Source organism: Sinohyriopsis cumingii, chromosome 14, assembly GCF_028554795.1.
Source record: "Sinohyriopsis cumingii isolate HCF-2022 chromosome 14, ASM2855479v2, whole genome shotgun sequence".
NCBI lineage: Eukaryota > Metazoa > Mollusca > Bivalvia > Unionida > Unionidae > Sinohyriopsis > Sinohyriopsis cumingii.
Window position 1 is genome coordinate 92,019,635 of NC_142974.1, and position 26,057 is coordinate 92,045,691.

At 34.1% G+C, this 26,057-nt stretch overlaps 2 protein-coding genes across 2 annotated transcripts in view; one reads left to right on the forward strand and one right to left on the reverse strand.

Moving 5' to 3' along the window:
- The window catches only part of LOC149784385 (uncharacterized), a 178,257-nt gene that overhangs the window by 140,250 nt on the left and 11,950 nt on the right, over positions 1-26,057 (reverse strand). The window lies entirely within an intron of this gene.
- Positions 15,052-17,035, forward strand: LOC149784388 (uncharacterized). The gene has a single exon (XM_089932984.1). The coding sequence runs from the start codon at positions 15,052-15,054 to the stop codon at positions 16,138-16,140; it is 1,089 nt and encodes a 362-aa protein (XP_089789110.1). The 3' UTR covers positions 16,141-17,035.

Sequence of the window (26,057 nt, forward strand, 5' to 3'; positions counted from 1 at the left end):
GCTACTACATATGCACAAATCATGTTAGCCTTAACACTAAAAATCTACCACCACAGGAATGCAGCTAGATCTAAAAAAACAAACAATTGTACTGAGATCTCTGTACTTTGAATGTGAACTAGAAACAGCTGTATTGAGAGAGTGTGTGTGTGTGTGTGATTTAGACTTTTAACTTTTATTTATATTGCTATGATGTCTGCATGTATCAGTTTATAGTGATGTCTAAGCACTGAGGCATCATGCTGCAGTTATGTATTATCATGTCCCACCCCATCATATTATCCTTACACCAGGCTGACATGTCCTAACACTAACCTCTTAATGCTGAGTGCGAAGCGAGGCAGATGCTAGTGCCATTATCATAAGACTTTTGTATGACTCAGCTGGGGTTCAAGCCCATGACCTGCCACATCCAAGGCGATGCTCTAACCACTTAGGCCACTGGAGCAGTCCCATTTTATAAGCTCATCATAAATGGATGTATTTCAAAACTATGTAAGAAGGGAAGAGCTAGGTAGATCTCAAGTTTACAATCTATGACTTGAGGGCTAAGTTCTTGTGGGGGGGGCAGGAATAGATCTCGGGGTCAATTGTCAGCTGCAATATAAATGTTTTTTTTATGTCCAGTAAGTGTACATAACATTATAGGGTGAGGATATATATATATATATATATATATATATATATATATATATATATATATATATATATATATATATATAGTTATACGGCTGTGCTCTCAATAGTTTCCATCTTATGACCCAGGAGCTAAGTTCTTGGTGGTAGAAAAGACCCCCTGGGCATCACCCAAGGCTGCATGTATTGACTCTTTGGCAAGTTATCATAAAATAATTTGAAGACATGTTGAACAACCTACTTGGGATTTATCTGAAATTCATCCCACCCTCAGAGGCATGATCACCAATCTGAAAATGTTGGCACAATCTATACCCACAGAGATATCACTGACCTCAATTTCATGTGTTTAGCTCGAACAGTGTATAAGGAGTCAGATGGCTTTAAACACCTACAGACATCTAGCCATCCATATATACCTATGGACAGACTGTATCACAATATCCCCATGCCTTTTTTAAAGCATAGAGGTAACAAGAGTAATCTTAACTCCCATCTCATTGTGTTTAATTGCATTGTAATAAGACACAAGCAGAATCATGCATAAATCATTTTCCTTCCTGTGACCTTGACAAGTGATCTTTTGACTGTTAATACAATATCTAATATTTTTTTCTCCAAAAGTACAAACCATTGATTAAGATATGTTGAACTGAACTCAGCTGATCATGCAGAAATAAACTCCATCTCTTGGTCGCTGTGACCTTGACTCTGATCTTTTAACCCCAAAAGCGATGTCATTATAAGTATCCTTCCCTTCATGAAATTTGTTGGAAAATGATGTAGAAAACAAGTAAACATATATAAACTATTTTTCCTTCTTTTGGTTATTGTGGCCATGACCTCTGAACTTTAATCCTCAACATCTGTATAATACTTCCTTCCCAAAAACAGCACATTTTTAAAAATTAAATTTGTTTTAGTGAAGACTAAAAAGTAATGAAATTATTTGTCTAAAATACAAAAGGTAAGACTAGTAAATGACGTTAATAAACGGTACTAAAGTTAACGAAATTACATATTACTAAATGAAAATTAAAAGCAGTGAACCCAAAAAATTTGAGTTGCGACTTCGAGTTATGTTACCAATCTTTGGAATGTAACTATCACTTACGCTCAGGTAACTGGCTTACTTGCATACAAATACACTATGTACAAAACATTAACAATACTGGCATGAATTATTTAACATTTTATCAATTAAAGGTGATATCCAATAATTATTAAACTCTTCAAGATGTAGGAAGAAAATTTTAAGTATTACATATTCAAGTCAACTGTTTAAATTTTCTTAGTAACAGTACTGAATTTTAAACCAGTGATTATTTTTTTATGATTCATTCAAGTGTTCGTAAACATGCTATGCATAGTATACCATTATTATTGTCTCTATATAATAAAACATTACAGATTTACTAGAGCAGGAAGTTACTTGAGGTGTAGCTTCATTCAATCCAACGTTTCTTCTTATCATATGTTAGTTCAATATTGCCACTCCCTTAAGTCATTTAATACATTACGGTCAATCAAACTGCTTTAAGGTACCCCTGATTTTGAATTAATTTCTATTAAATTTGTTACTGGAGTAAAGCAAAACTTAAACCATTTAACCTAAAAATATGAGACAGCCCTTTTGTGAGCTCAGCCAACAAGACGACATGCTGTGATTACACAAAGACCGTATCTGTTTTAATTTAATGCATCAGTCTGAATAAATTCAGATATTTTTTCTGATGCAAGACTTTTACATTGATGCAAAATTTAAACAAACTGTCCCTCGAGTTCACTTTACAGTTTGTTAACAAACTGTCCCTCAAGTTCACTTTACAGTGCGTTAACAAACTGTCCCTTGAGTTCACTTTACAGTTTGTTAACAAACTGTCCCTTGAGTTCACTTCACAGTGTGTTAACAAAATAAAAAATGTATGGTCCCAATAATGACTGAAATGATCATATTTTTATTTAAAAAATCCATTTTAGTATGAAAATGCTTGCATAGTATGGTCTGTTTAGTCTTATATCTTTGCATCATGTCATTTAAATTAACTGAAATTTAAAATTTAAAATAAATATTGCAAACAAAAATTCTCTACATATAAAATTTACTATTTTGTGATAAACTGAATTTAAGAGAATGAGGCTGTGAGATGGTCCAAATACTGTGAGGCTTTACTCTGAGATGGCCTCTTCAGTGGCCTAGTGGTTTGAGTGTCCACCTTGGATGTGGAAGGTTGTGGGTTCGATCCCCACCCCCTCTGAGTAATGCCAAAGAATGATAAAAATGGTATTAGCAGCTGCCTTGCTTGGTGCTCAGCATTACAAGATTAGTGCTAGGCTGGCCTGGTGTTGATAATGTGACTGGGTGGGACATGATGCTACATGTCTGCAGCATGATGCCCCAGTACTAGACATCACTATAAACTGTCACACTGCAGACAAGACATCGTTGCAATATAACTTAAAAATTGTTAAAGCTACGTTAAAAATCTAAATCACACACACATTCCCTCTCTCTGTGTGAAATAGAATGGGTATGTTCCCTGGATGATATTAATTTCAGTGTAGTGGACAGAAGAATTCTATCATTAATACAAGTATTAGGAATCCTATCCAGTCCTTTAAAGCTGTGTTACAAACATACAGACACTAAAAGTCTAAACTTCATACAAATGTTAGCTCTCTTAAAAAGCTTACTGTCTTTCAGCTGAACCACAGTGGTTGCCAATCAAAACCCACCCATGTATTAATCACAACCTATTATATCAATGTGGGAATATATCTTAGCATTCAGTTGATGCAACATCTTGATAGTAAGTTTTGCACACAAAAAAATAAAAACAAGCTAATAAGTCTTAATCAAGGCCTCTTTGACATTATTACAAGGAGACACTAACATTAGTGAGTTTCACGACGGTGAATGTAATATTGATGTTATTACATTCTGCACTATTAGGTTAGAAATAATTTTCAGATTAAACACAAATTGGTTATGCCATGCACAGATTTCATTAACTCAAACATAACTAATATATTTTGAGATTAAAAGACCTGGATTAAGTAAACACAATACAATTTATTGTAATTTTCATGACTTGTGTGCAAGCATGAGATTTATTCCATTACGAGGACAGTTTTCATCAAGTGTTCAATATGTGATAGCATATAGCATATACTGCATTAGCAATGTTTGTACACAGTCCAGCTAAGAAAACATGACTGCCCTGCAAAATTAATTTGTTAATATAGTCGTCCGCAAACATCTGATATGTAAAGGCATATCAAAATAGAATTATTATAACACATTCTGACACCTTTGTTTTTGCATTGAGAGAGTCATGATAAATTGATTCTACATTCAATATTCTCAGTTTTCAATGAATCTATAACCAGGTAATTATTCTATACCTGCGTGCCAAAACCAAAAGTTTTTCAGTGAAACATCATTTTGGTTAGTGACATTCTGGTTAGTGACATTCTGGTTAGTGACATTCTGGTTAGTGACATTTTGGTTAGTGACATTTTGGTTAGTGACACAGCTGTACTCAAGAGGAAGTGCTTGTATTTGAATGAGTTAGCTTGGGATGAGGTTAATAATGAGTTCAAATAATCATCTATGAATTTTCTGTAACATCTATTTACAAGGTATTTCAGCAGTGATGCACATATAGTCAAGCTTGAATCAAGTTCAAAATGGCTTCAGATTTGCTGACCCTGTCTTTATTATTCCATGAAAATGTGTTTCCGCAAATATTGAAAATAAATTATTAGATGCTATTAATGTGCTAGAAACAAAAATTCTGAAGCATTGGCATACACAATAAATCTACAAAAGGGTCTTCAAATTCATGAATCTACTTCAATTGTTCTCAAAGTAATTTGATTGCATCACCACTATTTGGACATGTTCTGCAGAAAAACAAACATTACCACTATTTGGACATGTTCACAGTCTGATTACAAGATTTTCAAGGTAGCAGCATGGCTGTCATATTTGCATGTAAGATTGGCACCATTTTCATTCAGGACTAGCTATACATAAGAGATTTGTCAATGAAAACCCCATATCAATATGTCCATCCATTGAGAAGTTGTAGCAAGAACAAGAATTTCAAGATGGCTGCCATGGTGGCCATATTGGCTGTGCAAGGATCACCATTTTCTTTTACAACTAGTCTTTGGGATAAATGTGTTTATAAGGTTTTGTGGCAATCTTCCAAACAGCTTAGGAGGAATATTGATAACAAACTTGTGCCAATGGACACTGTAAGTCAGCCAGATGAACTATTATCACTTGTCTTTGGATCTAAGACCAGATGAGCCAAAATGTTCAAGACTAGTGGTATTCACAATATTCTCTCTTATACTTCAATCAGCTGCAGGATGAAAGGGGAATTAACTCTTAAAAAAAACTGCAAGAGCATGGAGATTTGTCAATATGCAAATTGTTACAACTGTAGGTCTTAAAATACAAAACAGAAAAAAGTGAAACAAACAATGCAAGTAAAATCTTTCTAAGCAATACAATGTGAAAATTCAAGAGATACTTATAAAATTGTAAATTAAATTCCAAAATATCCTAAATGTCCTATCACAAGTTCAAAATTACATGATGTTCCAAATGTATTCCAACAGTCTTGAATGGCCCAATATAACAAAATGATGTAATCTAGCTTGTCTCTGAATGAGTTCATGAAACCCAAAGTAATGTATTAATCCAAAAGTCAATGAATACTTTAGTAATTTCAAAGAATATTTTAAATAAATAATTCCACCTGAATTACATCTGATTTTAACAAAACAACTTCAAACTCTCATCACATTTTGATTCCCACAGATTGATATAGAACAGTATTATTTGTTGATCATATCCCTATTTATACTAAATTTCACTTGACCTACGTCATAAAAGAATATGAAGCACTCCGAAAGAAAAACTAAGTCTAACTGTAAACAAGACTGACCTTGCACTTAAATGCTATGCAAACATTCTGCTTACAACTTACAAAGATGGACAAAAGTTAAGCACACAATATAACTTAAATATGCATAATAATATCTGATAATAATAAATATATCATGTAAAAAATTGACAGAACCAATTTTTTTACTTTGGGCCATAATAAGTTGACCTTTTGACCCCAAAATCAACATATCTCTTCCACATCTAAAATGAAAGCCCTATAAAACATTTGGTCAAGGTATACGTTCTTCAACTAAGTTATTATGCAAATACCTTTGTTTTCTTAAGTCACAATGACCTTAATCTTTGACCTTGTGCACCCAAATCAATTGGTTTATTTCTTACCCATTGTGTAAGTTATCTGCAAGCTTTTGGAAAAGGTATATGGTTAAGAACTGCAATGTTTGTGCAGAAACCATACTCTTCTTTCTTTCATAGTGACCCTGGTCATTGAGGTTTTGACCCCAAATTTATATTTCTTACAACATAAGCAAACCTCTAATTCTGGTGCATGTATATTACACAGTACTAATGTTATTGTGCAGAAACCATTTGAATTCCTTCTGTCAGTGACCTGGACCTTTTAACTCTAAAACCAATAGGTTTCTGCCTTACCCCAAGACACCTGACCCTCTAACCTAAAACCCAACTGGGTTCTTCTTTACTCCAGGTGCATGCCATCCCTAAAGACCCTTGACCCTCTAATCTAAAACCCAATTGGGTTCTTCTTTACTCCAGGTGCATGCCATCCCTAAAGACCCTTGACCCTCTAACCTAAAATCCAATTGGGTTCTTCTTTACTCCAAGTGCATGCCATCCCTAAAGTTGAGTAATTGCACATGGTGGAGAACTCCAGTTATTGCTTGAGAATCCTGTCAAATTTGACCTTTGACATTTTCACCCCAAAAATCAATCAAGTTTTTCCTTACCCAAAGTGCAAGCCATCCACAAATTAAGTTTGGTAATTATATATTGTGGACAAATCAAGTTATTGTGTGGGTATGAAACTGATAACATACTGATGTATGGATGGTCAACAAAATATCCAAATGCATGTATACAGTCAACATAAACAACCATGCAACAGAATTTAACTGAAATCGACAGAAAACATGGCACAAATTTTATTGCAATATTGTACAAATGATGCCAACCCACAGCCACTCAAAAGCGGTTGACCAAATCTGACAAAATATTCTGGCAAGTTGAGGCTTTTAAATTTATACAAATAATGCCAATTTGCCATTTAATATGACCACAGTGACTAAAATTAAAAAATTCTTTAAATTCCTTTTTATTTTAAAAAAGGCATTAGGGGAAAACATACCAGCACGAAGGGGTTTTAAGTCCGTAAGTATGATGTCAATCTGCATTTTAGCAAACATGATTTGTGTGTGTCACTAAAAGACCAGGAAATGAGACGTATACTCAAGTTTATTGTTTTAGCTAACATGATGTAAGCATACTACTGGCAGTATAATAGGAGAGAATGTGTTGTCTATGAACAGGATTTAAGTATTTCATGGACAGATAAATAGTAAGGAATGAGTTGTTGACTCAAAATCTGCTGTGTTAGCAAAGAGGGTTGAAGTACAGCATTTAAATATGGAATTTGTATTAGCGTTATTGTATGCAATATTGACAGTAGCATTATTGTATGCAATATTGATGGTAGCATTATTGTATGCAACATTGACAGTAACATTATTGTATGGAATACTGAGAGTTGCATTATTGTATGGAATGTTGACAATAGCATTATTGTACAGAATATTAGAGTAGCATTATTGTATGGATTTTTGACAGCAACATTATTGTATAGATTTTTGACAGCAACATTATTGTATGGATTTTTGACAGCAACATTATTGTATGGATTTTTGACAGCAACATTATTGTATAGATTTTTGACAGCAACATTATTGTACAGATTTTTGACAGCAACATTATTGTATGGATTTTTGACAGCAACATTAATGTATGGATTTTCAACACTAACATTATTGTATGGATTTTTGACAGTAACATTATTGTATAGATTTTCAACAGTAACATTATTGTATGGATTTTCAACAGTAACATTGTTGTATTCATTATTGACAGTAACATTATTGTATGCAATAATGAGAGTAACATTATTATATGGATTTTTGACAGTAACATTATTGCATGGATTTTTGACAGTAAAATTACTGTATGGATTTTTGACAGTAACATTGTTGTATTCATTACTGACAGTAACACTATTGTATGCAATACTGAGAGTAGTATTATTATATGGATTTTTGACAGTAATATTATTGCATGGATTTTTGACAGTGACATTATTGTATGGATTTTTGACAGTAACATTATTGTATTCATTATTGACAGTAACATTATTGTATGTAATATTGACAGCAGCATTTACAACCACTAATGCCCTATCCATCTATTTCATCACTGATTTTTCATATTGTTCCTGCAGTTGCACTATATGCTGTGAAAATAATAAAATCAATTTCAATTACACACAAAAAACCCAACAAAAGTCATTCTGTATTACTTATTATTCAGATGAAGTGTAATTCAAAGCTCGATATACAAAAGATTATTGGCAAAGCATTGGACATAAACCAGTCATATATAATACAATGCAAACAAAAAGTCTAATGGCATTGTCCATATGCCATGCCTTTTGTTACCATTCATGGATAGAACATAAATAACACGTAATTAAATATCTCTAAGACAAGTTGCTATTATTCAATAACAATACACAATACTAAATATAGGTTAAGAAAATTGATTTTGTTCATAAGGCAGATCAAACTGACTTCTCTTTATCTGACTATGTTTGTACAAAAAATTAGCAATTGTTTGTCATTGATCCTAAAGCCAATTTTCTCTGACAATAGATATGAGAAAATAATGGCCATAAATTGTTATCACTAAAGAAACTCTAAAAAATGTATCTTAACAAAGGGTCTGCAATTCATCATGCACAAGCCCTATGTTTGTCAATCCATTATTCTGTACATGCAACCAGAGTTACATAGAATACTCACCGGTACCCCTTAAAATAACAACCCTGGGGTCAATATTCTACAATGTAATAGTGACCCTTCATGAAAAATACAAGATGTAATGGTTCATGAGCTGATCCATATATAAACAGCTTAATAGATACAACAGACATAGTGTATTCAATTAAACATTTTGTTTTTCAATGTAATTAAATTGGGAATTTTTATATTTCTTTGATTCAGTAAGAACGAAGGGCATGTGTAATGTACTCCAGAGTATGGGATGCATAAAACTACACGTTATGACGTAAATGTAAACAGATAAAACCAGGTTGTGGGCCGTAGGTTGCAAATGCCTCAATTATGCAATAAACAAAGCTGGTCAAGCAATCCTTTCACTTATAGGACATTACAATACCACTGTATGAGGAAATAATTGGACTATCATTTTGCATGTGGAATAATGTGGAAATAATCGGAATATCATTTTGCATGATACCTGTATGTCTAATGAGGAAATAATCAGAATATCATTTTGCATGACACCTGTATGTCTAATGAGGAAATAATCAGAATATCATTTTGCATGATACCTATATGTCTAATGAGGAAATAATCGGAATATCATTTTGCATGATACCTGTATGTCTAATGAGGAAATAATCGGAATATCATTTTGCATGATACCTGTATGTCTAATAAGGAAATAATCGGAATATCATTTTGCATGACACCTGTATGTCTAATGAGGGACTATTAGGTAGGACTAAATTCTGTATTGTGCAAGATTCATATATCCGCATGCACCACTGTGATACTTAACAATTAACATGCACATACTGTATTGTAACGCCCATTTGAAGATGGAAAACTACATAAATAAAATATTTCCATGACAAACAAATCTTTAAGTTATTTTACACATTTTTTCCCACCACCCTCCCTCACATCCTCCAACAGTGAGTAAAAATCAAACTCTACATGACTGAGGAAAAATGTTTATTCTGAGACAAAAACAAGTAAAAAGTCAATAGAAAAGTGGACCATTAACAGACCATTCTTCTGCAAAATAACTAATTACTTTGAGAACTACATGTACCAAGCAGGTGCCCAACACTGAGATGGTTTTCACTCGACAACCATGCACAACAACTGTGACTTTAAAATCTCAAACCCAATTGGCATGAAGTTTATTTTGCAGAAAACTGATGTTCCACATTTCCTACCATAAAATGATATGCATTCTAAAGATGGAGATGCTGTGTGATAACTTATCCACATCTTCGGTGTTTCAAATTCACCCCACTGACAATCAAACACCTCAAGCATTAAAAATGTACCTGACTGACAATCATACAACTCTATTATTAAAAACTGACCCCACTGACAATTATACAACTCTAGCATAAAAAATGTACCCCACTGACAATCACGCACCTCTTGCATTAAAAATGTACCCCACTGACAATCATATACCTCTGGCGTTAAAAAATGTATCTCACTGACAATCATGCAACAACTTTAGCATTAAAAATTTACCCCAGTGACAATCACACACCTCTAGCATTAAAAATTTACCCCACTGACAATCGTACAACTCTAGCATTAAAAATTTACCCTAGTGACATTCATACAAAGTTGTTTAGTGTTAACGCTATAATAAATAGAATTTTGGCCCTATCTGTAACACTGTGTCACTTATAATTTTGTGGAAAACTGCCTGATGTTTTCATTATGTTTACAACTGGGTGTAGCCAGATTTATTTAATGTGACATTCCACCATTATAATAATGACATTGCTCAGCTCTTTTTACAAAAGAAACATTATTCATACACATTCAAATATAATTTATTCATGCTATTTATTTTAAGTTAACAATATTCCACTGTGTAATAATAATAATAATAATAATAATGACCTTATTTAAAGAGGGTAACACAATTAGCTAAAAACTAATCTACCTTGAGGCTCTCATACAAAGGAATTCATTTATTTAAGCTGCATCTCTGAAGCCACTGGATATATTGGGTTCGGAAGAAGGAAATAGAGTGGGCATTTCTAATCTCAGCTGGAATACTATTCCAGAGCAGAGTTCCAGAGTATTGGAAACTTTTTTTAAATAACTCCTTATTTGGTTTGGGAATTTTACACTGTTTGGTAGACATGGATCGCAGGTGGGGAGTATTACCAGGTAGCCTATACTGGAATAGTGATTGTAAATATTCAGGAGCACTATTCTGAGATATCCTGTACATTAATTTGACTTTTCTCAAACAGATTCGGTCTTTAATAGGTAATATTTTTAACCTACCACCTAAACTTTCCTTGCTTTCTTTCTGGATTGATATTAGCCCAAATGCTCTTTTTTGAAGATGTGCCAGCTTTGCTATGTTTTTATCATTTGAATTACCCCATACTGTACTACAGTAGTCCAAATAGGGTTGTATGTAACTGTTATAAAATAGTTTCCTGTGCCTTTCAGGGAGAAAATGTCTTATCCTACTGAGAAGCCATAAACTTGAATTGACTTTTTTACTGGTATGTTTGATATGTTCAGTCCATGATAGGTTATTATCTACCAGAACAACAAGTAGCCTATCATGACAGACTATTTGCAGATTTGTATCCTTCCATGTCAGACATAGTTCATCACTATCAAGATTTGTCCTTCTTTGCCGTGTTGAGATAAGTAATATTTTAGTTTTACCAGTATTTACCACCATGCCATTACATGTGCACCAGTTTTCCAGTTTGTTTAGTGCATTCTGTAAAGAAATTTCGAGCTCATGCTTTGTGTTTTGGATGTCTGACAATGTTGTGTCATCTGCATAGAGATCTGTAGATGATATTGAGTCTCTTAGTAAAGTGGTAGGTCATTAATAAATAAAATGAATAGTAGTGGACCTAGAATTGAGCCTTGTGGTACTCCATATCTAATTGTTTCAGGTTCAGACAGAACATTATTTATGTAAACATGTTGTGTTCTTTCATTTAAGTATGAAGTAAACCATCTAATTGTTCTTTCATCACACTGGTAGATTTTCAGTTTCTTCAAAAGGATTTCATGATCCACCATGTCAAAAGCTTTCCTGAAATCTACAAATACAGATCCTATTATTCTACCTTGGTCAAGTGCTTGAAGCCATTTATCAGTTAGGGAGATCAAGGCAGTCTCACAGGAATGGTTCTGTCTAAAGCCTGATTGATTAGGGTGTAACAACAAGTGTTTGGTTAAATATGACATGAATGAGTCATGGACATGTTTCTCTATCAATTTTGACAAGTTTGGTAGTATTGAAATTGTTCGGTAGTTATCAGCATCATCCTTAGAATCAGATTTGTGAATAGGAGTTACTTTTGCAGTTTTCCATATTTTGGGGATAGATGAGGTTGCAATACTTAAATTAATTATGAATGTTATGCTATCTACAATAGCAAAGGCAGAAGATTTAATGAGTCGTGGATCAATCTGATCAAGTCCTGTAGCTTTCTTGGTATCAAGTTCACTGAGACATTTTTTAACAAAGTTTTTTGACACTGGTGGGATAGAGAAACATACCTCCTTTGAGATTTTACTGCTGCAGAACTTTTTCAGTTCATTAAAGTTGTTTTCTATCACTGGCTCTTTTAACTTTGTGGTAATGTTGATGAAAAAATCATTGAAAACATTTGCAATGTCAGTTTCATCAGTGACTATGGTGTCATTTACCAGAAGTGAGTGAATTTTATTTGTTTGTTTTTTGTGCGTTCCTCCAGTGAGTTCATTGAAGACTTTCCAAATGGAGTTTGTGTTGCTCTTTTTGTTTTCAAGCAATGATTGATAATAAGTTTTTTTAGCTTTTTTGATTATACTTGTTATTTTATTTCTCCATACTTTATATTGTGCATGGTTTTCCATAGCCTTGAATTTGTCTCGTGTTTTCATAGCATCTAGGATTTCAGTAGTAAGCCAATTAGGTTGAATATCAGTCTTTACTCGATGTACTTTCAGTGGTGCATGCTTAGATACTACATCCATAAATAAGTCAGTCCACACCCTCATGGCTTCATATATGTCATCCAAATTTTGGATCATATTCCATGGAACTTTATATAGGTCACTGAGAAATTGTTCTTCATTAAAAGTTTTGAACGATCTGTAAGTGATCGTTTTATGTGTATTTTTCTTATTTTTCTTGCATTTAATCTTTCTTGTCAAAAAAGTAGGATAGTGGTCACTAAGACCAACATTCGGTACATTAACACAAGCCACATTGTCTGGTAGGTTAGTATAAATGTGATCAATAAGATGCTTGATTTTTCTGTCACCCTTGTAGGCTCATTTACCAGCTGGTCTAGACCTAATGATTCAATAAATTCCATCCAGTTGTTCCTTATTTGAGTATTGAGAAGGTCCTTATTTATATCTCCGAGTATATATGTTTCTTTCTCCTGTGCTAGAACATTTTCTATTTGTTTCAAAAAGTTATCATTCCAAAATGCTTTGGAGGAAGGTGGTCTATAAATGAAACCAGCTAGGAAAGATCTTGTATTATTTTGAAAAATTTCCACCCAGATACTCTCAATTTCATGTGACTCCAAGTCAAGTCGCCTTTTTACATTTACATCTTCCCTAATGTATACAACAAGACCCCCCCCCCCCCGGCTGTCTCTCTGTCCCTACGAAATGGTTTATTGTAGCCTTGACAGTGAAATAGATCATCATTGTGGTTAGCATTTAATTTGGTTTCAGTGAATCCTAAAACATGTATATTATTTTCCATGGAAGACAACATTAACTTAATCTGGTTTATCTTTCCCACTATACCTTGTACATTTAAGTGACCTATGTTAAAACCTTTTGTATTTAGTTTCATATCAATTACATGTATGTCATCATGCAATGGGGTACTCACTGAGATTGTCTCCATACTACTTTTATCATTCTGACCTCCTATTTCTATATTTAAATGTTCATATATATTAGCATCTTCAAAGTCACATACAAACCCTGAAAATCCATTTACATTTGCATCTACAATAGTGTCCATTGAATAGTTAGAGTCAAGAGTCCCACTGGGTACATTTAGTTTTTTTGTAAATGAAGCATTGGCATTCTCCTCTTTGCCAGCTTCCTAATATGTATACATTGATGGACAAAGTCTTTGTTTGTGTCCATATTTATGGCACCTAAAACACTCGATCTGTTTGCCATGATGGCATACCTGTGTCATGTGCTCAGTTTCTCCACAGTTGAGACAACACTCTTCATTAAAGTGCTTGAAAATAGGGGCATACATGTTAATATTTCTCAGTAGCTGAGAGGTTCCTTTTCTGCTTAGATGAATTTTGGCTCTGTGACATCCTGATTCTGAATGAAGAAAGATTTATATTGTGGAATGTACTGTAGGTTGAAATCTTCACATAAGTCAATTATCAGATCATTTATTTCTTTGGCCTTGGTGTCCACACGAGGAGGTAGTCCCGATATCATTAATTTACATGTATTCGGGCTGCAATATCTAGCAGCATACAATAAACTTTCAAAATCTGTTTTGAGTTGATTTAGTGACCTTCCCTCACAGGCATCATTTCCACCTACTAAAATCATAATTTGTTTGTATTTGGCTAGGTCATTGTTCATTATTCTGTCAGTGATGTTGTTGATTTTTGCACAGTATCAATACTATGTAAATTAGGTACCATAATTATTCATTGTTTTATAATTTAGGCCTTTTCTGATATAATTGTTAACTGGAGATTGTTAATTCATGGGATGATTTTTTATTTCCTCAGTTAATTATACGATAATTCAAAAGTTTTAATTATTTAACTACTATTATCCAACTGTCTACAAAAGAAAATTTGTATTAAAAAAATTTCTCTTATCAAAATCATGCTAGCTGGTATAGGTTGTAATTTTCATATGTTTACTTTTGTTCACATTTTCTTTTGTTCATGAATTAAGTTTCTGTGAAAATATCACATTAGTGGGTATATAAACATACAAGTGAATAAATTAAATAGGGAATCAATTCTGCTTAGTACATGTACATTGATAAATGCCAAATTTGCAAATTATCTGGAAACAATTAATATAAACTATTTTGCTTATCAAAGTATTTTTGTGATATCATGACAACATTTCTACTGCAATAAATAAATAAATAATCTTGATTTAATCACGACAAAATATCAGTATGTTTCTACATTTTCAAGAAGAACACAGACGTTCCTGGCATAAAATCCACCACTGCAAATTTCTATTGGCCCAAAAAATAATCAAATAAGAAATGGTAAATTTTAAGACAGAGGGGCTATTATCAGACAAAGTACATATTTACAAAGATATAAATATATATCATTGCTTTATTTATGTCTGAATCTTTCTTCTTTTCCCAGTGTAACAAATCAAAGGAACTCAGCGTGATCAACCAATGGGGATAAGTACCAAAGAAATAAACCAATAATGCTAGCTGTGTCTGCCACTCAAAGTGACAACCCATTGATTCAGAGAGATTCAGTCAGATGTATGGTGGATGTTATCGATGATGACATCCAGCACACAGTGGGGATGATCTTGGCTGTCAATCCACAGCGCAACAACCTTATAAATGGCAAAAAGATCCATCTTGATGAAGTCATCACTAAGACGCTGCAGGCCGAGAGGAACCAGTGGAAGGAGCGGCTGCAGACTGCAATGCATGAGATTGATCGTCAGCACCGCATTCTGCTTAACACCCAGCGCGAAATCCAAGAACTGATGAAAGGGATTCAGTCTAGCCTCAAACGATCCACCCCCTCAATCCTTGAGGAAGATGAAGAGGGCGACAGAGAAATGGACCAAGAATTTATCATGCACAGGTTTATTGAAAGCCTTAAGTTTCAGATTAGACAACTTAAAGTTAAAGCAGGGGTCGTAGATGTTTCAATGGCAGACTTTGAAAAAGCACATAGAAAACATCAGCACAGCATTCAAGCTCTAGAGGAAAGTTTAGAAAAGTTGAAATGGCAGAATAAAGACTACCAGATACAGATAGAGGAGAAAAATCATAAAATAATGTGGCTTACTAGTGAACTGAAGTCCTTGAAGAGAGAGGCTCAAAAACTGCAGCAAATTGTAAAGCGTTATAATGAGAGTCATAATGGATCCAACTTCCACCTTAATGAAACGGAAACTCCACGAACAGCAAAATCACTGGATAAGAGCCCTACCACTGGTTTGCCAATTCGAGAACGAACTTATGTTGAAGGTGATCAGTTATTATCCTACCCAGTTCCTGGAGAAGAAATGGCTATGTGGAAAATGAGGCTAAAGAAGCAAATTTACTCAAATCGTAATGGAAACAGCCATACAGGTGTGGCACAGTGTCTACGGTGTCAGCAATTCTTTAAGCCTCCAGAAAACCATTACAAAGCATGTCACTTTCACCACAAGGGGAGGGAAATCAAAGAGCATTATGATGAAAATGGAAAACTTGCAAGAGTTGTCTATAAGTGGTCATGTTGCAGAAAACCTCTTGATGCACCTGGTTGTGTCTTTGGATATCATGTATAGTAAAAATGTTTATTTGGCAGGTATATGAATGATCAAAAAAGTAAGAATTATATTTATCTTAGGTAAATACCTCCTTCCCCAAACTTCAATACTTAACTAAATGTTCTCAGAAGACAAAATTAGAGAAGAAATAAACCTCATTTTTATGGATTGATGCTTTATGAAAAGTTGATAGGTATGAAATAGTACTCATCCAAAATACTATACATGCTTTTTAACAACTCTGGTCCAACTGCTATCAACATAGACTCTGATCTGCCCTTGCACAATGTACATGCATATCAGGGTCTATATTGTTTGTTCTACTGATTATTGCTAACAAACTGCATAGAATCATATCTGCCAGCACAATATGCACAAATACATTTATTTTCAACAAGTGCTGTTGTAAAATTGTGTATCAATGTATACTTTGTATGTTCTGCTTCTGCACACAGACACACCTGAATGAAGATTTATTTTTATAATTACATAAATTATTACACACCTTGTTCACAATGAGTGATTTATTTAGGAATTGTTTCTCTTGTCTGCAGTGCAATATGTTGGACGGCAAAGTCTATTTTTCCCATTTAAATTTCAATAGTCTCACATCATATGTTTTCCATCACCAAAAAGAAATTATATCATGGTGGAAAATGTATTTTTTGCCCTTAAAATGAATTTGTTGCAAAATTTTCTATGCTGGCATGACTTACTTCATAGAATGTTATGCTGACATGACTTACTTCATAGAATGTTATGCTGACATGACCTACTTCATAGAATGATATGCTGACATGACCTACTTCATAGAATGAAATAACCAGAGCTTCCATAAAGACTTAAAAATGACAAGATTTTTTTATACTTTGAATTTTCATTGAAAATATGAAGTATAAATTAAACATTTTAATTTTTAAAATTAAGTGCAACAATTCTTTTTGTGACATCAGGATATTATTGATAAAATGGCTAGATATTCCAGTCTGACAACATAAACAAAAACCATCAGTTAAAATGAATAAAATGAAAATTGTAGAAGTTCTGTTTAGAATCTTTGAATACATGGAATTTATGCATACACATTCTCAAAATAGAGGTTCCACAAACTGTGGACAAAGTGAGATAACACCCTGTAGAAAAGGGATGTATTCTTCAAACAATGAATTAACTATCTCTTCTGTGTGTGTGTGTGTCTATATATATATATATATATATATATATATATATATATATATATATATATATATATATATATATATATATATATATATATATATATATATATATATATATCATGACTTATAGTTCTTAAAATCTTGAGGTTCCAAATCATACTTAGGATGTGATGAAAGTACATTTTGAACTAGAACATGCCATCACAAAAAAAATCCTCTTTCTGGAAATGGGTCTGATTCTGACTGAAATCACTATGCAGTTGTGCTATTTGTAAGACTATCAGAAATCTCCACATATCCCCTCTTACTCTTCCCCACAAATATCACAGTCCCATCACCCCACCCTGCCCTTGGACAATCACCTGGGGACCAGAACCAAAACTTGATTACACTTATGATGTGTTTTCCTTGTATAACTTCATTTACAAAGTTTTGTGTTAAGAAAAATGTGAAACTTTTGAAATAAATATAACTCTAAATACCATCTAAAGTGCCATAACCAATTCTTTACAACTTCTACACCAGCCCCTATCTTTGACCCATGGTAAGTTTTAAAATTTAAAATTCATCAACATACCAAATCACTATCAAAGACTTTTGGTCTGATATATAAAATAACAATTGTTAGTTATATCCTATTATTTGACCCCTAATCCAATGACAAGATGCTTTAGTTATATACTATCATGTGACCTCTAATCCAATAATGACAAGATGCTTTAGTTTTATACTATTATTTGACCCCTAACTCAACAATGAAAACATGCTTTAGTTATATCCTATTATTTGATCCCCAATCCAGTAATGACAAGATGCTTTAGTTATATACTAGTATTTGACCCTTAATCCAATAATGACAACATGCTTTAGTTATATCCTATTATTTGATCCCTAATCCAATAATGACAAGATGCTTTAGTTATATACTATCATTTGACCCCTAATCCAATAATGACAACATGCTTTAGTTATATCCTATTATTTGACCCCTAATCCAATAATGACAACATGCTTTAGTTATATCCTATTATTTGACCCCTAATCCAATAATGACAAGATGCTTTAGTTATATACTATCATGTGACCCCTAATTCAATAATGAAAACATGCTTTAGTTATATCCTATTATTTGATCCCCAATCCAATAATGACAAGATACTTTAGTTATATACTAGTATTTGACCCCTAATCCAATAATGACAACATGCTTTAGTTATATCCTACTATTTGATCCCTAATCCAATAATGACAACATGCTTTAGTTATATACTATCATTTGACCCCTAATCCAATAATGAAAACATGCTTTAGTTATATCCTATTATTTGATCCCTAATCCACACTGCTCTGGTGGCTTAGTGGTTAAAGCGTCCACCTTGGATGCGGGAGGTCGTGGGTTTGATCCCCGGCTGAGTCATACCAAAGACTTACAAAAATGGTACTAACAGCTGCCTCGCTTGGCGCTCAGCATTAAGAGGTTAGTGTTAGGACTGGTTGTCCTGGTGTCAGGATAATGTGACTGGGTGGGATATCATGCTACATGTCTGCAGCATAATGCCCCAGTGCTAGGCATCACTATTAACTGCCACATTGCAGACAGTGTAGCGATATGACTGAAAAATTGTTAAAGCTACATTAAAAATCAAAATCACACACACACACAATCCCTAATCCAATCATGACAATAGAAACTACTTAATTCTTTTCTTATGGAACTTAATGGAATTCATTAAATGCAAGAAAGGGACTAACCAATTAAAATATAGACAACAGCTATCAAGTCCTTGTACATTGTTTCTTTGTCGATTACTTGTAAACACATACAAAGACTGCAGTAATTTATAGCATAAAGAATTATGATTTTCCTAATATTTACTGGTGACCTGCCTTTCCAGTGTCATGTAAATAATTCTGGGAATATATCTTTGAGATTGTGTTTGTGCTTATTTTTGGTTTCCATGGTCAGGGTTATTGTAATATCTTAATCAGGCTAACAATGATTTCAACTGACAGTATAGGATATTTTTGGATTGACTATTGAGTTATTTATAATTTTATGTTGTCCTATTCAAAATCTATATTGTACATGGTGGGTTGTACTGAAATTAGTATGGTACATGAAGCTGATCATTGAAAATGTGTATTAAGCATCTTTGCTAGCCAAGGTTTGGATATGTTAACCCTATCTACATCATAGCAGATCGAACACATATTTTAGTGCTTCATCCTAGCAACATCTATTGGATTTCATGAGTTGCCTCCCTTAGTATGCAATGCCAACTAACCATTAGCATGTAACAGTGGTGCATTGTACATCGACCAAAAATGGTGGAGGCAACTGACTTCATAAATTTAACATTGAAAGTATGACTGTGTACCAGAGAGAAGCCATTACATGTTTATTTGAGTGAAAGGTATTTGTACGAACATAGACCAGCAGTGGAAAATTGCTTATTTATGAATCCATTCAAGTTGTTTACTTCCCTTGTGCTGATAATGTAGGAACAACCTTCAAATTTGAACAACTTAACTTTGACTGGATGTGGTGGCTTGCCACTGCATCCAATGAAATTCACAAACCCAAAGTACAGAAAAATCTACTTGATATGCCAAGCTGTAGATAGGGTTAACATATTGGAACCTTGGCTAGCAGAGATTTATATTAAGTGATCAATCCCCCACTTCCTACCACCAGCTGTTAATCGAATGTTATTTAACATTCCAGTACCTTCTCTCATGTTCGGTTTACAACTGATAGCTGCCCAGTAGGGCCAGTTTCTGATTAACAATGAAAAAGTGCGCACTCAAGCTTCAGGTTCTGTTCATTTAGAAAAGACAAGTACCAACTCAAACTAGACTCAGTTTGTTTACAAAAGACAACTGCTGTTTGATTTGCAGCGTATAGTCTTTCAAGCTAGGCTGTTTAATTTATGATGGACCAGTGGTTCCCAACCTTTCTGAGTATTAGAACCCCTTGTTAACATCAAAAATAATTTTGCAGACCCCCATATGCTAATAGTTGTACTTTCTGACTCCCTTTAACTAGCCCTGTGGACACCAAAGAGTCCGTAAGCCACAAATTAGGAACCACTGTGATGGACAACTGCCCACTCAAGCTAGGCTATGTTTGATTTACAACAGATAACTGCCAGTTCTCAAGCTGGACCCTGTTTGATTTTACAATGAACTCCTCAGTCTCAAACTATCTATGTATAATTTACATTGGACAACTGCAATGAACAACTGCTCACAAGCTTATCTGTTTGTTTTAAACTGACAACTACAATGAGCAACTGCTCACTCTCACAATGATTTTTAATTTACAATTGATAGCTGCCCATTTCCTAGCCTAGCTCTGTTTTGATTTACACTGGACAAATGCCCATCTCAAGCTGATCTCTGTTTAATCTATAATGGAGAACTGCCCACTCTCAAGCTGATCTCTGTATTATGTATTATATTATAAACATCTGGAGCGTTAATCTTGTATGACTGTAAAATAGCCCACTCTCAAGCTGATCTCTGTATTATGTATTACATTAAAAACATCTGGAGCATTAATCTTGTATGACTATAAAATAGCCCAATGAATAGACTATCATCTTGGCCAGTTTGACTGTATAACATGTAAGATGATCTGCATCCCACTCTTGTGCCAGGCTATATCTGATTTACTACATAATAATGTCTGGGGAAATAAGCTTGTCTGCCTATGAAACTGCCAGATTACCTGACTGTCTGATGAATTCACTGCACATGTACAAATTCAACCTGTTATATAACTTCACTAAATTTCACCCAAAATGTTCATGAAATGCTGCTAACTTTTCTGTTTAACCTGCTCTAAAAGTCACTTTTTGTTAGATTATCACTGTCATTGTGATGATCAGATTATCACTGTCACTGTGATAATTAGATTATCAGTGGCACTGTGATGATTAGATTATCACTGTCATTGTGATGATTAGATCATCAGTGTCACTGTGATGATTAGATTATCACTTTCATTGTGATGATTAGATTATCACTGTCACTGTGATGATTAGATTATCACTATCACTGTGATGATTAGATTATCACTGTCATTGTGATGATTAGATTATCACTGTCATTGTGATGATTAGATTATCACTGTCACTGTGATGATTAGATTATCACTGTCACTGTGATGATTAGATTATCAGAGTCACTGTGATGATTAGATTATCAGTCATTGTGATTAGATTATCACTGTCATTGTGATGATCAGATTATCACTGTCAATGTGATGATTAGATTATCACTGTCATTGTGATGATTAGATTATCACTGTCATTTTGATGATACTTCTATTTTGTTTTATTCCATTGGATTGACTAATGCTCCTTGATTCCTGTAAGAGTTAGATGATGATCGGTGTATATAACAAACAGCTTTCTTGGTAGCCCTTTAAGGAGTGTCATCTGTAAACGTTAAATAACGTCTGCATTTGTCAACATAAAATTTAAAGTTTGCTCTCAGAGTTCATTATATATTTTTTACCCATCCTCAATGCCACCCCCCACCCCCCAAAGAGAATGGGATAACTTTCAGGGGAAAATCTGGGCTAACATATAATTTTACTCAATTATAGTACAAGTCACATGGGTCATGTATGTGCTTTTGCTCATTTTAAATTAAACATAAATTGTTCTTTTAAAATTTATCACTAATTTTCTTTAATCAAAGTCTATTCAAACCTGATTACTGAATGCTCTGCACCATAACGGTCACCAAGAAACTTCCAGATGAAAATTATCTATCACTATGGACTTTTACAATGTGGTCATGTAGTAGTATACTTGGGTCAAACTAAGAGCGTGTTGAGTGGAATTGTCACAGTCGCAAGTAGTACGAATTTGTTTCTCAATATGCGTAGCTTTCATGGTGACATTTGAGTGCACAACATTCAATATGGATTGTACTGGATCATACCTTTAGGTTCATTTCATCCAAATATGTCTACATACTTTGATATTGATTTTGCTATATGCACCTCTCCAGCATCTATATAATGACCTTCCAAAGGAATATGGACGTATATGAATCCAAATAAATTGAAAATGTGCCACTTAAGGTATGTAGAATGAAATTCTAAAAAATGACAGCCATTACTGAAATAGTGCTGAATGTGTACATAACCCGTGTGACTTGTACTGTAATAGAATTAATTTTAATTACAACATCTGTAAAACCTGAGCACAACTTGCCCTTTAAATTCTTAATTTTTTGGATAAAGGGGGCTTGCCATTTTCTCTCAAAGGGTGGTGTATCATTAATGCTACACTAGTGCTCTCTGGTCTAATGTGTGTGTGTGTGTGTGTGTGCATGTGTGCATATGCATGTGTGTGTGTGTGTGTGTGTGTGTGTACATATGTATACTAGTATTGCAAGTGTGCTTGCAAATGTTCAATTGTAAATTGTCAGATAAGTAGTTCTATAAAAGAACAAATATGAGGTGAAGAATAAGCAATTATTATCCTACATATTATTACATATGATATTATTACATATAATATTATTACATATAATTAATAATGCAAATGATCATTAAAACTGAAACTGTCAAATGCTTTGAAACATGTATAAGACAAACTAACCATGTAGAAAGTAATGTTTGTCCTTAACCATTATGCTTCTTTTTTGAAAAGTCATAAGTCTGCCCACAATAACTTTTAAAACTATGAAGCAAATTCAGTCCATTTTTTTGTCTGCTGTGGTGAGGTCAAACTTTATCAATAACGAAACCTTTGACCTTTAAGATAGTATTCTCAAATTACTGAGCAGATAATGAAATTAACAAAGATTCTTTAACCTACTGCAATGGGCATTAGACGAAAATTGCAGAAAATGATTGACTAGTATCCATGACCTTGAAGATAAAACCTTGACTGTTACACATGAGATGCCCTCAAATTAAGAAGCAAAAATGTACCATGTTCATTACTGGGTCAAAAAGAGTCTATATGATACAAAGCAGGAACAAAAGAAATCCGAAAATAACGAACCTTTGACATAGACGTTAAGGATACAAGCTCAAACATGCAATGTATCATAGCTTCTATTGGTAAGAATACATAGCTTCATATATTTATCTTAAACAGTTGTTAAGTTAGAAAGCAGAAAGACAAATTTGACTGAAACCTACTATACTGACAAGACCATGACCTTGAAAAGTAGACTACCAGCACATAATGCAACATGCCTTTTTGGTTATGATATATAGTCATACTATATTTCATCCCTGTTTGTAAAATGGCTCTCCAGTCAAAAACAGGAAAAGAATGTATGACTGAGTCGTGACCTTGACCTCAAAGTGTGGGCCTCCAGTGTGGTACACAACAACTTCTAGTGATGTACAAGTATGCAAAGTTTCAAGTATGCAAAGTTTCATCCCTTCATCTCAAACAGCTTTAAAGTTAAAGAGTGAAATGGAAGGTTTGAGAAAAGGAAAAGACAATTATTATACTGTGACCTTGACCTTGAAGATGGGATACCACCAGTATAGTGTGCAACTCATTTTTCAGTGATGTAGCACAAGTATACTAAGTTTCATCCTTTAATCTCACATGGCTTTAAAGTTATGGAGTGGAAGGGAAAGTGTGATGGAAAATGGAAAAGATTACACATTGATAACAGCTCTTCTAGTAATGCGTAAGTATATGAAGTTTCATACATTTATTTCAAATGACCTTGAAATTTATGAGTACAATGGAAAAGTGATGAATATAAGCTATGACCTTAAAGATAGGCACTCTGAATATATGTCACAATTTCTAGTGATGATGTATAAATATACCGCATATCATCCATTAATATCAAATGGCTTGAAAATTAGATGTACGAAAAGTCTGATGAAAATGTAAATTATTGAGCCATAACCATGGACTTGAAGACAGTTGTTGTTGTTGTAGGGTTTAATGCCATTTTTCAGCACAAGATAGTCTATACATGGCGGCTTGTATAATTGGTGGAGGAAGAACCCTGGAAAACCCCGGGAAGAACCACCCACCCTGAAGCTACTGGCAGACCTTCTCACATATCAATGTTAGCCGAGCCTGAGACTCGAACTCACGCAGACAGAGGTGAGATGGCAGTGATCCGTAATGATGAGTGCTTTAGACCACTCAGCCACTAGACATAAAGACAGAACCCCAAATGTAAATTATTGGCCCATAACCTTGGACTTGAAGACAGAACCCCAAATGTAAATTATTGAGCCATAACCTTGGACCTGAAGACAGAACCTAATTTATTGACCCATAACCTTGGACTTGAAGACAGAACCAAATGTAAATTATTGACCCATAACCTTGGACTTGAAGACAGAACCCCAAATGTAGAATGTGACACATATTATGGTAATTATAATATACCAGAATATTAAATTCCTTATTCTCACAAGGCATGCCAATTATTGAGCCATAACCTTGGATTTGAAGACAGAACCCCAGATGTAAATCATTGACCCATAACCTTGGACCTGAACACAGAACCCCAAATGTAGAATGTGACACATATTATGGTAATTATAATATACCAGAATATTAAATTCCTTATTCTCAGAAGGCATGCCATTTATAGAACAGAAGTGATGGATGGAAATGTAAAGAGAAAGAGCTGTTATCAGTAATGATGTACAAGAATATGAAATTCCCTAATCTCAGAAGGGGGACCCTACTGATTTAAAGCACTCACTTTTACAGATCACCACCATCTCACTTCTATCAAAGTGAGTTAAAATCTCTAGCAGCCAAGAATAATTTCTGGGAATCCAATTTAAGATCATTTAATCTCTTTAATTGCTGAGTATTTAATCTGTCACTGATAAATTGTATTACTGGATGATAATGACATTCAAGATGGCCACCATGGCAGCTATATTAGATCTGTAACCAGTACAATTTTTGTTTAGAACCAATCAGACATAAGAAAACTGTCAGTGAAAACTCCCAGGTGGAGTTGCAACAACAAAATGTTTAAGATGGCCATTGTGATGGCCGTATTGTATGTAAGATCATCACCATTTTCAGCTAGATATCATAACAAGTCTTTAGTTTGTTGTTGTTGTTGTGGGCATTAACATCCTTTTCCCCGATTTATAGGCGTTACATGATTCCCAGTATAACTGGTGGAGGAAAAACCTGGGAAAACTGTAGCAAGAACCCCCAACTTATGTGAAGCTACAGGCCAACTTTCTCAAATACCCACACTAGCCACACCCAAGACTTGAACCCACATGGACAGAGGTGAGATGGCTGTGATTGGTAAAAACATGCACTTTAGACCACCTAGTCAACCAGGACCCCATTGGTGAAAACTCCATCTCAATAGGACCATGCATACTGGAAAAGGAATAATATGTTGGACATCATTTTCATTTAGGACCAACCAGACACCATAAGAAGCTTTCTGCAGAAACCCCAAGTAGTCTTGACTTTCTTTAGCAGGAGCAGTGATAATATAATTTTCAAGATGGCTGCCATGGTGTCCATACTGCAAGTCAGATCAGCCCCATTTTCATTTAGGACCATCTTGACATCATAAGAAGTCTTCCATTGAAAACTCCATGTCAACATGACTTTCCTTTCAAGCTGAGTAGCAATAACCAGATTTTCAAGATGGCTGCCATGGTAGCCATACTGGATGTCAAATTGGCACCGTTTTTCATTTATGACCAACTAGACATCAAAGAAGTCTTTTATTGAGAACCCCATGCTGAAATAAACATTTATTCAG